The sequence below is a fragment of the Globicephala melas genome, chromosome 9 (genome assembly GCF_963455315.2).
Source record: "Globicephala melas chromosome 9, mGloMel1.2, whole genome shotgun sequence".
In the NCBI taxonomy this organism is placed as follows: Eukaryota; Metazoa; Chordata; class Mammalia; order Artiodactyla; family Delphinidae; genus Globicephala; species Globicephala melas.
In genome coordinates this window covers 58,300,201-58,314,434 of record NC_083322.1, presented here as the reverse complement: position 1 = coordinate 58,314,434, position 14,234 = coordinate 58,300,201, and the positions used below count along the sequence as shown (strand labels likewise).

Below are 14,234 nucleotides of genomic sequence, written 5' to 3'. Positions count from 1 at the left end.
TTCTGTTTGCTAGATGTGTGTGTGTGTGTGTGTGTGTGTGTCTAAACTTTTCCAGCATGTGTGGGGTCTGCGAGTTACTTATAAACATATGGAATTCAGCTGGAAAAGGCAAGTAGGGTATGATTATAATAATAATCACCATTTCTTAAAAGTTAACCATGTGGGCTTCCCTGGTGGCACAGTGGTTAAGAATCCGCCTGCCAATGCTGGGGACACAGGTTCAAGCTCTGGTGCGGGAAGATCCCACATTCCACGGAGCAACAACTACTGAGTCTGCACTCTAGAGCCCGTGAGCCACAACTACTGAGCCTGCATGCTGGAACTACTGAAGCCCGCGTGCCTAGAGCCCATGCTCCGAAACAAGAGAAGCCACTGCAATGAGAAGCCTGCGCACTGCAACAAAGAGTAGCCCCCGCTCACTGCAACTAGAGAAAGCCTGCGCGCAGCAATGAAGACCCAACACAGCCAAAAAAAAAAAAAAAAAAAAGTTAACCATGTGCCTGGCGTTGTACTAAACATGCTCATTTTATTTACTTTCCCATCAACTCTACGAGGTAATTACTGCCCCTACTTGCAAAGAGAGAAATTGTCTCAGAGGGAGTGGGTGGCAGAGAGGAATTCTAATCCAGTGTGGATGACTTGGTTTGTTAGTCTGTGTGGCCAGCAACTCGGCTACATGATCTCCAGAAGCAACTCTTGTGCTTTTCCAAAAGAGAGTATCTTGAGACCTCACTGGTAGAGTTGTCTGATAGTGCAGCAATACATGGGATGCTAGGAACCCAGATTGGGTGATCAGTCCCCCTCCCTGGCATTGCCAGGGCAGACGGACCAGAATTACGCAGGTCTTGTTTTAGAAATTTTCTCATTACCTCTCTGGTAGTTTTTGCTTCTAGCTTGACCCTGATCTCTAACCTGTAATCTATTGTTAAAAAGAAAACAAATTCTTCCATAATTGTGGCTTTCAGACTGGGCACAAAAAATCAAAGAATTAGAGAGTGAGAAAGAAGTACAAATTGTCCGTTTCTGGATGACTTATGTGTCACTTTCATGCATCCAAAACAAAGTTACAGAAGACACTGGTCTCATCAGTGGTTGACAGTCCCTAGGAATACACTAGCATGGCCTCTGCATGGCTCACACTGAGATCCTGGCCAAGCAGAGGCAAAAAATACACTCAAAAATGAGGAAGAGGGCTTCCCTGGTGGCGCAGTGGTTGAGAGTCCGCCTGTTGATGCAGGGGACACGGGTTCGTGCCCCGGTCCGGGAAGATCACACATGCCGCGGAGCGGCTGGGCCCGTGAGCCATGGCCGCTGAGCCTGCACGTCCGGAGCCTGTGCTCCGCAACGGGAGAGGCCACAACAGTGAGAGGCCCGCGTACCACAAAAAAGAAAATAAAAAATATGAGGAAGAGAGATAAGAAGGGAAGGGAGAAAGAGAGAAAGGGAAGTAGGACAGAAAGAAATGAAATCAAATGAATGGAATTACTAATGAAACTGTCCGTTTCCTTGCTACACAGAGAGAAACTAAATGCAATTTTATTTTTCTTCCAGATTATGTAAACACAGGATAGAAACTGTGGTTCTAAGACCTTTTCCTGATTCCCAGATCTCTCTCCTATGAAGGGCAGAGTAGGTTTGTTTGAAACTGTAACCAGGAGATTAATGAAAGTTGCCACAGACCTTTTTGTCTTCCTTAAGCTTTCCGGTTTAGTTTTCTTCAGAGCTGCATTTTTTTAAAATTTTACTTTTTTAAAATTGAAGTACAGTTGATTTATAATGTTGTGTTAGTTTCTGGTATAGAGGAAAGTGATTCAGTTATTCATATAAATATATTCTTTTTCAGATTCTTTTACATTATAGTTTATTGCAAGATATTGAATATAGTTCCCTGTGCTATACAGTAGGACCTTGTTGTTTATATATTTTATATATAGTAGTGTGTATCTGCTAATTCCAAACTCCTAATTTATCCCTCCTTACCTTTCCACTTTAGTAACCATAAGTTCGTTTTCTATGTCTGTGAGTCCATTTCTGTTTTGTAAATATGTTCATTTGTAGCATTTTTCAAGATTCCACATATAAGTGATATCATGTGGTATTTGTCTTTTTCTGTCTGATTTACTTCACTTAGTATGGTAATCTCTAGGTCCATCCATGTTGCTGCAAATGGCATTATTTCATTCTTTTTCATGGCTGAGTAGTATTCCTGTGTGTGTGTGTGTGTGTGTGTGTGTGTGTGTGTGTGTGTACCACATCTTCTTTATCCATTTGTCTGTTGACGGACACCTAGGTTGCTTCCATATCTTGGCTACTGTAAATAGTGCTGCTCTGAACATTGTTGTGCATGTATCTTTTCAAAATAGAGTTTTCTCTGGATATATGCCCAGGAGTAGGATTGTTGGATAGAATGTTAAGTCCATTTTTAGTTTTTTAAGGAAACTCCACACTGTTCTCCATAGTGGCTGCACCAATTTACATTCCCACCAACAGTGTAGGAAGGTTCCCTTTTCTCCACATCCGCTCCAGCATTTATTATTTGTAGTCTTTTTGATGATGGCCATTCTGACTGGTGTGAAGTGATACCTCATCATAGTTTTGATTTGCATTTCTCTAATAATTAGTGACCCTGAGCATCTTTTCATGTGCCTGCTGGCCATCTGTATGTCTTCTTTGGAGAAATGTCTATTTAGGTCTTCTGTCCATTTTTTGATTTTTTTTTTGATATCGAGCTGTTTGTATATTTTGGAAACTAATCCCTTGTTGGTTGCATCATTTATAAATATTTTCTCCCAGTCTGTACGTTGTCTTTTTGTTTTGTTTATGGTTTCCTTTGCTGTACAAAAGTTTATAAGTTTGATTAGGTCCCATTTGTTTATTTTTGCTTTTCTTTCTTTCATTTTGTGAGACTGACCTAAGAACACATTGCTACAATTTACGTCAGAGAATATTTTGCCTATGTTCTCCCCTAGAAGTTTTATGGTGTCATGTCTTGTATTTAAGTCTTCAAGTCATTTTGAATTTATTTTTAGAATTGAGAGCTGCTGGTAGTTCCACTGCTCTGATTCATGGCAGGGAGAAAACTCTCCTACACTGCCTCCTTCAGGCCAAACTGCCAAGAGCAGAGGACCATTAACGAAGTCAGCCTGGAACAGTTTGCCTCAGAGAGTTGGTACCACAGGAAAAAATCATTGCAGTTAAAATGCAATAAAAAGCCTGTGGTCCGTGCCATGCATGTCTTAGAAACTCTATATGTCCTCAGATGTATTCCACACAATGTGTCCCACCCAGAAGATGCATGTACCATCTGAGCATTTATTAAGGTTCAACTATACACAAGACACTTTAGATGCTCTACATGCATCATTTCATTTAGTTCCCAAATCAGGTAGTTAATCACTACTATCCAAATAAAGAAATTGACACGTGGGTTAAGAAACTGGCCCAAGTTCACACAGTTATTAAGTGGCACAATCAAGATTAAAACCCAACTACTGAATTCCAAAATTCATATTATCCCCCCCCTGTGTCACACTGTATTGCTAATGCACAGGAGCAAAACTTTGCAGTTTCTTTGTATGTATCTTTATCACAGAACCAGCCAAAGTTACTTAGAAACAACGCTGCTGCCTAAGCTTTTCTCTGATGGATCATCCTAAGAAGAGGCCTTTCATTGTCCCTCTGACTTCAGCAATCCTGGGAGCTCTGGGGCTCCTGAAGGACTGTAATTATGTCAATGCTTCTGTAAACAATTTATCACTTGAACATTGCTGTGGCGAGAATTATAAATGGCGCTCGAACTCCAAATGTTGCCTCTGTCCCTTCATCCTCTTTTGCCCTGGAAGAAAGGTTTCCTCTTTTTTCTTTCATTCAATTAAAAAAATTCTTTAGCTTTTTGATATTAAAAAATGCAAGGCTATCATTCCTTTTTGCTCAAGTAAATTATTCCATTTGATTGGAGTGTTTTACATGGTAAGAAAAGGGATTATTCATCTTTTGTTTAGATTTTTTTCGCACCTAAATCTTCAGAATTGTATATATATATTTTGCCATGGAAGGAGAGTGGAGGTTAATGGTAAAGGCAGTTATCTGCATTAAGCCTCATAAGATGCTCTGAAAATCATATCATAAATGTTATGTAGTTGTATCATAATTATTATTACTATGAAAGTTATAGGGTTGCAAAAGAACAATTATGGTAATAATAATATTCCATTGGTTTTCCATGCTGCTTCCCCATGGCTCAAGATGTTTCATAATTTGATCCCACCCAGTCCTGCCAACCTTATTCTCTACTCTCTACAACAAATGTTCATCTTCTACTTGTGTCCAACTTGTCTACTCGGTGACAGTGAATGCTCATTGTATGTTACAGCGTTAACCCTTCACTGAGGCTACTCACCTTAAACTCCACCCCTTCTGCTGTGCTACTTTTACTCAAATTATTGCCCAACCCCACCCTTCTTCAGTTCACAGCTCAAGTCCATCTGCCTGACCACTGGTCCACAGTGACCCCTCTCTTCCCTCAACACTGACAGCACTTACTATGACCACCAACTGAGCTCTCACTGACTTATCACAGTCTTATATGTGTTTGTGCATTTGTCAAGATCCCTATAGGAAATAAACTGCGTACTCAATAGGGGTGATTGAAGAGAATTTCACCAAGGAATATTTATAGAAATGTAGACAGCAAGGAATGATGAAGCACCTGGGACAGAGGCAACAAGAGGAAGCCTTGACTACCCTAGGTCTGAAGGAAAAAAGTGGAGAACGGTAGCTTAGGAGAAGGGCTCGTAACAGGAGCTGTGGCCTTGAGGAAGGAATTCAGCCACCATCAAGAGAAGGCTCAGCAGGGAAGGAGCCTGGAAGTGTCCCCATCTCTGTCTCCTCCTGCTCTTCAGTCTCCGGCTGGTTTTCCCACTGAACCCACCAAGAAGCCAGGGGTTAGGAGTTCGGCTCATGCAGCCCCTGAAAGTCATCCTGCCAGGACCCTGAACAGGGGAGAGAGAGAGTTTGTATTTTGAAAGGCAGCTATGTGTTTTTGTCTTTCTTCCTGAATTAAATTGATTATAATCTCCATTGGTTCCCACCTCTTCTCAATTAAACAGGTTCAGGTTGCCTGAAATCTGATATGGGGCAGTGAATAAACGTCTTCCCTTGTGACTCTGGGCAATGTCTGGGCTCCTGGACCTTAGGAAGACCCCTGGTACCTAACTTCTACTTCAAAATCACCTTAAACGCCCCACGATGATAGTTCTGTTTTGTCAATTCTTCTGTGCTTGATTAAGCACTAAGAACGAATCCCCTGGTGTCTTTAATTTAAAAAGTACAAGGTAGCATCATTATTACATTTCCTTGGCTGGATTAGCATATATTTGCATAGTTGTTATACAATATCATTGAGGCATACCTCTATCTGAGAAAACCAATTACTAAAGAAGAAATTTCAGCACACCTAATCTACTTAGTGTCACTAAAATTTAAAAGAAAGAAAGAAAAAGGAAAAAATAAGAAAAGAAAAAATAATCAACTGCCTCTTGAAGGATGTTTTTGCATATTTCATGCATTGATTCTCATCAGTGACAAGTGTGACCAAACATAGGAAGAAGGAAATTTATCAATGAAATATAAATTTTGAAAATCATTTCCAATCAACCATTTGATGGCAGGCTGACAGAAAAATAGCTCAGTTAGATAGCATCTAATTTTAAAAACCCACTGTATACCTTTTTTTTAACATCTTTATTGGAGTATGACTGCTTTACAATGTTGTGTTAGTTTCTGCTGTATAACAAAGTGAATCAGCTATACGTATACATATATCCCCATATCCCCTCCCTCTTGTGTCTCCCTCCCACCCTCCCTAACCCACCCCTCTAGGTGGTCACAAAGCACCAAATTGATCTCCCTGTGCTATGCAGCTGCTTCCCACTAGCTATCTATTTTACATTTCATAGTGTATATATGTCCACGCCACTCTCTCACTTCGTCCCAGCTTACGCTTCCTTCTCCCTGTGTCCTCAAGTCCATTCTCTACGTCTTTATTCCTGTCTTGCCCCTAGGTTCTTCAGAACCATTTTTTTTTTTTTTTAGATTCCATATATATGTGTTAGCATACGGTATTTGTTTTTCTCTTTCTGACTTACTTCACTCTGTATGACAGACTCCAGGTCCATCCACCTCACTACAAATAACTCAATTTTGTTTCTTTTTATGGCTGAGTAATATTCCATTGTATATATGTGCCACATCTTCTTTATCCATTCCTCTGTCGATGGACACTTAGGTTGCTTCCATGTCCTGGCTATTGTAAATAGAGCTGCAATGAACATTTTGGTACATGACTCTTTTTGAATTATGGTTTTCTCAGGGTATATGCCCAGTAGTGGGATTGCTGGGTCATATGGTAGTTCTATTTGTAGTTTTCTAAGGAACCTCCATACTGTTCTCCATAGTAGCTGTATCAATTTACATTCCCACCAACAGTGCAAGAGGGTTCCCTTCTCTCCACACCCTCTCCAGCATTTATTGTTTCTAGATTGTTTTGATGATGGCCATTCTGACAGGTGTGAGGTGATACCTCATTGTAGTTTTGATTTGCATTTCTCTAATGATTAGTGATGTTGAGCATCCTTTCATGTGTTTGTTGGCAATCTATATATCTTCTTTGGAGAAATGTCTATTTAGCTCTTCTGCCCATTTTTGGGTTGGGTTGTTTGTGTTTTTGATATTGAGCTGCATGAGCTGCTTGTAAATTTTGGAGATTAATCCTTTGTCAGTTGCTTCGTTTGCAAATATTTTCTCCCATTCTGAAGGTTGTCTTTTCGTCTTGTTTATGGTTTCCTTTGCTGTGCAAAAGCTTTTACGTTTCATTAGGTCCCATTTGTTTATTTTTGTTTTTATTTCCATTTCTCTAGGAGGTGGGTCAAAAAGGATCTTGCTGTAACTTATGTCAAAGAGTGTTCTTCCTGTGTTTTCCACTGTATACCTTTTATTCTTACTACATAGTAAAAAACAAACAGGCGAACAAAAACTTTGAGCTACTGCAAGTGAATCTTGCAGTGAATTGGTACCAACACTCCCCTCTTCCTTCCACATTTCGCACAGAACCACACACATATTAGTACTGAATAAATTCTTGAAAGTGAAAGAATAATTAAATGAAATCCGCCAATCCTCCCTGTTCATTCATTCTGATATGCAGTAACCCTCACTGCTGGGAATCTCATTGCCAATCTATACTCCTCCTGCTACAAAGTTAACCTTCACCTACTCTTCCCTCCATGAAGATGGAAACAGCTGATCAACCCTCTTTATCCACAGGATACATTTTCAAGTGACTCCACAGCCTTCATTAAATAGTAAAAGGAGTGATTGCATCCTTGATAAACCCACTTACAAAAGGGCAAAGTTTCACAAATTAATCAATTTGCCTCTTTGCTAATCCTCCACATCAATGTTATTTCCATCTCCATCCTCCACCTCAAAAAAGCCCAGGAAGGTCAGGGACCTGGTTTGCCTTGTTCCCCCTTTGATTCCCAGCAGCCAACAAAGCGCCTGGCACATAGAAGAAGCTCAAAAAGTATTTCCCAAAGTGAACAGAAATCTACCACACATCACCTTTAGCTGTAGCTTCACTCTAAGAAAATATTACTCACTGGTAGAAAGCTCTCCCTAAATAATAACGATTATGACAATAACAAAGACAATAATAATATTCAAACGCTAAGTGAATGTCATGCTCTGTTCTGTGTGCTTTAATGTACTAACAATTTAACCCTCTGATGGGGCTCCAGACACACTGTTCCCATAGACAGCACCTTGGCGTAGTGTCTCATTTAAGCTGAAGGAGTTTAAGAAAACAGCAGAAGCAGGAAGATCACTCTGACAATCCCCTCCCCTTCTTCCCTGAAACAAATCATAAAACCCTCCTGTGGGAGGCACCCTCCCTAAATCTGGAGGAAAGGAGCGTCCTTATCTTCTAAGACAAAGGGACACCAAGAGGAATCCTAACGAACAGGTCCCGGTTTCCCCCAGTTTACCACACTGACCTCATGCTCCTTAACCTATCATATTGCTACACAACTGTCCACTCATCATCAAACCTCGCATAAAAATACTCAAGTCTGTTTCTCCAGGGTCTTCATTTCCTTATGAAGGCTCCCATGTCATGTGAAACTTATATTAAGTAAATTTGTATGCTTCCCTCCTGTTAATCTGTCTTTGACCCAGCCAAGGACCCTAAAAGAGTCAGGTAAAACTTTTTCCTCCCCTGCACCTCAAAACAATCATATAGAAGTTTTATGAAGTAGGTACCATTATCATTCCCAAAATGAGGTAATTGAGGCATGCAGCAAGCATGTCATTTTCTCTAGATAATGGGTCAAATAAGGATGAGAGTCAGGATACAAACCCGGATAGACAGGCACCGGAGCCAAAATTCTTAACATCTAACTGTAATGAATCTGTTTATACTCCAAAGGAAGTGACAATGAATTCCTTCCATAGATTAGCTATGGTGTCTGTGTTTCAAAGAAAATAAGTGAATAACTGGATTTTTCAAAAAAGTTTTGAAAGTGTGCCGTTCAAAACTTCAAGAGTTCTTCATAAACAATCAGATGTGTAACAAAAACATAAGGCTCAGCTGATTTTTCCAACATTGATGATCCACTGCAAATGGTTTGTTACTTTTCTCATCCTTACAATCAGCTTTTTACTGCTGTGTTTTTTATTAGAAGCCGCTGGGTTCACGATGGAAGGAAAAAGTGACAATGTAACACTAGGTGATTAAAAAATAGAACTCAAGTGTGTCTACCTCCTGAAAAGGGAGAAAACTGGATGGGTGATCTTTCCCTCATATCAAAGATTCTTCTTCCCATGTAATCTACAGTCATTAAGTGACTATTTACAAAAAGTAACAATGGTATCATCAGGATATAATTTCCTCTGTTTCTCCTGCCCATGGTTGCTTGAATGGTGAGAATGAAAAGAAATTAGAAACCCAGGAGGACAGAGATAGTGACAGATGGAAGAGTATGATTCAGTACAATTTATTATTATTAAAATACTCTTGTTCCTATAGCAATAGCCTGTGTTTTATTTGTGTTTACCCTTTACTTTCCTTTGAAAGTATTATTTATTTACAGGCACATTTCCTCATTCTCTTTTTCTTTCCCAATGTTGAATAAAGCAATGGATCATGTAGAGTTCTTCAGTCTAACTGCTGAAAAGTCAGCCAGGAAAAAGTCTTATCGGCAAATAACTCACAAAGATGAAAGGAAAGAGAAGAGCTTTATTTAAGTCCCCTAAATGAAAGTTCAAAGATGAGGAGAAATAACTTTAAATCCACAAATAAACCATTCAAAGCAAGTAGTCCTGTACCACATGCTAGATTAGCACAGAATGTTTAAGCACAGCAGGCCAACTGAGATATGTTACTTCCCCATGCAAGGAACATCCTCTCCCAGCACCTCTGACTGGCATTCTAGAATGTGTTCTAACACCACTTGCTGTAAGCAAACAGTTTTTTGAAGGATCATATTTTATATGAATGGTTCATACAAATACAGTATTCTATTCCATAATACAGATCTTATTTTAGTATAAAATATTTCTCCCAAAATATCTGAGTAGAACTGATACTTCAGAAAGATTATTGTATCCACTTATGATTTTTCCTACATGGCACCAGGAATATGCAAATCCCAGTATGTGAAGCAGAGTCTACGTGTCAGGCTAGTGGAATATTTGACATCATCTCTACTGCAAACTCAAGCATCTAAGGTTAAACAAGATGGAGAACCACACACACACCACAAAAACAACAACAACAACCACCAAAAAAAAACCCCTGCTCATAACTGGCAAATAGATTTGTTTGTGCTTAATTACTTCTGCTGTAACCTCTAAAAGGCAATGCTAAGAGTCAATGAGCTTATCTAAAAGTGATTAGCAAGAACAAAAAGTGAAGCGAAGTTGGCCTCATAAACCATGAGGTCCAGAGGTTAATTATCTACGTTTCTCTTTCTGCAAACTGCTAACAAACCTGATTAACACACTAGTCTTTCCAAGTTTCTCAAACTTTTACCATTTTCAAAAAGTCTTTCCATGTGCTTTCTGCAGCTGGCCATCACCAGCAAAGTGCCCCTTATCTTCTAGCCAAAATGCTCTGAAATGTCAGTCTGTTACATAAAAAGACCAAAGTAATCAACCTAAGTCTTTCCCTTCGCACGTTTCCTTGCACACATTTTCCTAAACTTCCTTGTCACACACACATGGGAGCCACTGAGTGTGCAATTTTTCCCCAGGGAGTCTGGGAAAGCACTACGCACGAAATCATTCTAAAATAAAAATAAGTACATGTGCCTGGAAACTTAAAGTGAATACATTTACATTTACACTCATAGCAGCCGGAGATCTCTCTACTACACACGATCCCTTCACTCTTTATCATCATGCTTCAAAGAAAACCGCACTTCATGTCAGAAACACGACTTTGAAAGGCAAGCATTAAGAATGAATCTGCACCTCTACTCTTGCCTCTGACATCTGACACTGCAGTTCCCTGCTTATATGTCCGGATCCTCTGCGAAATGGTGAGATCCTGGAGGGCAGGAGTCCTCGCTTCGGACTCATCTTTGCATCTCCAGTCTTTGGTTCAATGAGAGTGTTCAAATGTCCATTTTGACTTTCAAGTGGACTGATCTTTGTTTTTCATTTCTAATTTGACTCAAAGATTTCTTTGTTTTGAGTATGCTCGTGCTTTCTCCACTAAAAGTAAGTTGAGGAGCTTAGTATATGGAAAGGAGTTTGCAAAACTAGCCATAGTAATTTCTGCTAAGTGGGAGTGGGTGGAGGACACCAAGATTAAGAGGCCCATCCTAATGCCTAGCATTTTGCCAACTGAACGGTAATGTAAACTTATTACTGATAAGGGAGAGGATGAAATTGGTTGTAAGAAAACCTGGGTCCCATTTCAAATGAGATAACATATGAAAAATCTTATAAAATTATAGCAGGCACCAAGTAAGAGCACTATACATATTAATTATTATTGTTATGTCAGGACCTTCTGGATACGCTCTTGTTTTTGAGACTACCTTAACTTTATCTCGTTTATTTCCCCTCACCGTGATATTCTAGGATTAATGACATAGTGTTTGTAAAGTGTTTTTAAATCCCTGAAGTGTTATAATCAACCCAAGTACCATTTTATTTATGCAAACTGTGTCTACTCAGCGAGTCCACTTAAACATCTAGAATTGGGATCTCCTGTCTCATAAGGCTTAATAAATGATTCCCTCTGGCTCTAAAAGCAAGTACTTTTTCAATGACAATGGGAGGGAAAGCAAAGGAATTACTCTGTGACATCTGCTGTGCAACGTTCTTCGAATGGCACATCTTGATAAATGCATGAGAGTCCTTGGAGAGTTACTGCACACAGTGAAGAGAGAGTGGTAAAAATCCCAGTATCTCTGAAAAGGAAGGCAACACATGTTAAAGTCAGAAAAGCCTCAGAGTTTACGTCAATAGAAATCAATAGTGATGTGTTTAGTCCCTACTTTCCACGGTCTCTGATGGGGAGGCAAAATTAAACATGAATAATGAAGCTAAGGCAGGTTAAGTAACTTTTTAAAGCTAAGATAGCTAATAAGTAGCAGAATAAGACTGCACCTAAGCAATTAGCCTCTAGGCCCAGTGAGCTTTGTACTCTGTGCCCAACGTCTCTCCCGTGCTGGGGACAGCCTGTGACAGCTAAAACCAAGAACATGAGGCTAGGTGGAAGGGCTGGTTCACAAAGGCAGCAAAGTCCACACGCAGCATGAGGACTCAGCTTTGCCAACGGCTTTCTGCATGACTCATCACAAAGTTGTTGATACTCTGTTACCTGCCTATTACAGACTTCAGGTTATTTAAAAGTGAATGAAATAATCTATATAATTAATTAATCTATATAATTATTAATATTAATTAATCTATATAAATAATAGAGCAATTTTTTAAAGTGAGTGACATAATCTACACAATTTAAACTTCTGATAAAAATGCTATATGAACAATCCCAAATATTCTTCTTCTTATTATTATTAAATTCATCTAAATTGACGGGAAGAAAGTAAAACTGTTACCTTTATATAACTGTTCAACTTGCCCTTAGATGGAGAAACTCCCAAGATGCTCCTAAGCACTACCTACTTATTTATTTATTTATTCTCACACCTGCATTTTATAACCCTTTGTCTTGTTGTATTTGTGTAGCATCTTCAAATTCTTAAAAGCATTCTCAAAACCCATTTTTTGAATTAGAATTTCCTGCACTTCCATTGCACTGTGGAAGTACCTTAGAGCAAAACCCACAGGAAGTGAATTGATGCTTTACCTCCAAGTCATCATCAGGGATAGCTCTTTTCCACTTTACGTTCCACCTGATATGTTCATAGGCATTGACGACAACTTCGATTGCTTTGGGACAAGAATGGCAAGCCTGTATCACCTGCAGAGACACCATAGAGTTTCATCTGTTCAATGCCCATATATGATTCATCTTTTCCACGCACAGAGACATCAAGACTTCATGGACCGATAAGCCTCTTTGGAGCCCTGAAATGCTTTTGAGAAGTCTCATGCCTTTGAGTATTCAAACACACTGTCAGCCCCCATGGTGGATGGGAGGATTAATAACATAAGACTAATTTCCTTCATCATCCAGGAGCAAGTGAAAAAGAGGTGCTAACAAAGAGGGTGGGGGCCTGACGAAATGCATCCCCTGCTCGTAAAAGCAATTTTGAGAGAGGCCCGTCTCAAAATACACTTCCAGCTGTCTGGGAAATTCTCCTAGTTCTACAGAAAATTTTATTAGCAAAAAGCTGAATGTTAGTAATCCAAGAACTCAAGCCTACTGGTGACTATGAGGTAAAACAAACTATAGAGTAACATGGAAGTTAACCAAAGCTGTCTTCCCAGTGCAGTGCTTGAAGAGGACTAATGTCACGTACCAAATCACCCTCACTGGTATTTTAACCTTCATCAGCAATAAAAGATCACATGAAGATTAGTTATTTCATTAGCACACTCTGTTCAACAGTTCATTGACTAACCAAATAAAACTGGAAAGCCGAGTCGAGGTGGCCAGCATTTCCATCAGGAGGCAGGAAGATTTAGCTTTAGGTTTTAGACTAAACTGGATATTTAGCCAACCTTTGATGTTACCATGAAATCCGGACATATCTGATTAATCAATCATGCAGCCTTTATTAAGTGACAATGGAGGAATATATGAGACATACCCCAAAGTAAAACACACTGGTTTCTGGTGAGAGGCTTACTGTAAGAATGAGAAGCAAAAACACGTAAATGAAAGAAGAGAAGATCAATGGAGATGTATGGTTGGTTCACATACATAAGTGTTAGATTATAGGGTTTGAAAAAGAGGAATTATAGAAACTCCAAGAGAGAGAGCTGAGTGAATTGCGCTAACCAGGAATGATTTCTTGGAGGAGATGAGTTCAGCTGTAGATCCTAAATGGTAGAAAGGTGCGTGCGTGTGTGTGTGTGTGTGTTATGTGCCTGCCTGCATACACTTACAGGCCTGTCTACATGTGCAGCATCAGCAAATGTAACAGTTGTGTTAAAAGAGAGGTACTTCAAAGGGTAAAACAAAAACACAGCTTCATTATCGCTTTCTCCTGCTCACACAAACCCACTGCCTGGAACCCTTCTCCACTCCTGGCATGATACCTCAGGCAGGACTCACACCTGTTTCTACTTAATTTTTCTTCTTTCTTTTTCTTTTCTTTTTTGCTGTACGCGGGCCTCTCACTGTTGTGGCCTCTCCCGTTGTGGAGCCCAGGCTCCGGCCATGGCTCACGGGCCCAGCCGCTCTGCGGCATGTGGGATCTTCCCGGACCGGGGCACGAACCCGTGTCCCCTGCATCGGCAGGCGGACTCTCAACCACTGCGCCACCAAGGAAGCCCTCTACTTAATTTTTAATAATAAAAAGTACTCCAGTCACTCTAGATAGGAGAAAAATGTCATTTCAGTAATAAAAATGTCCATTTTAGTTGAATAATTGAAACTCCAAATTTTATTTAAAAGTTTCTCCTCTCCCATAGCCTAGGCTTGTTTCAAGCTGCAGTTGGAAAGGAGGTATTTGTGGGTGTGGTATAATAAGAAATACATGTTTGGTCTTTGCCTCTGGTTCTTGACAAAGAGCTCCTTTCCACCATTTCAATTA

At 39.8% G+C, this 14,234-nt stretch overlaps 1 protein-coding gene across 3 annotated transcripts in view; it reads right to left on the bottom strand.

Annotated features, from left to right (window-relative positions):
- Positions 1-9,311: 9,311 nt before the first annotated feature.
- The window catches only part of ASB4 (ankyrin repeat and SOCS box containing 4), a 121,796-nt gene continuing 116,873 nt past the window's right edge, over positions 9,312-14,234 (bottom strand). For all 3 annotated transcript variants that reach the window (XM_060304619.1, XM_060304620.1, XM_060304621.1), the window contains 2 exons: positions 12,380-12,493; positions 9,312-11,474 (listed from right to left, as the gene is read on the bottom strand). In XM_060304619.1, coding sequence (XP_060160602.1) covers positions 11,286-11,474; positions 12,380-12,493 — 303 coding nt within the window. In that variant the 3' untranslated portion in view covers positions 9,312-11,285. The remainder of the gene's footprint in view (positions 11,475-12,379; positions 12,494-14,234) is intronic.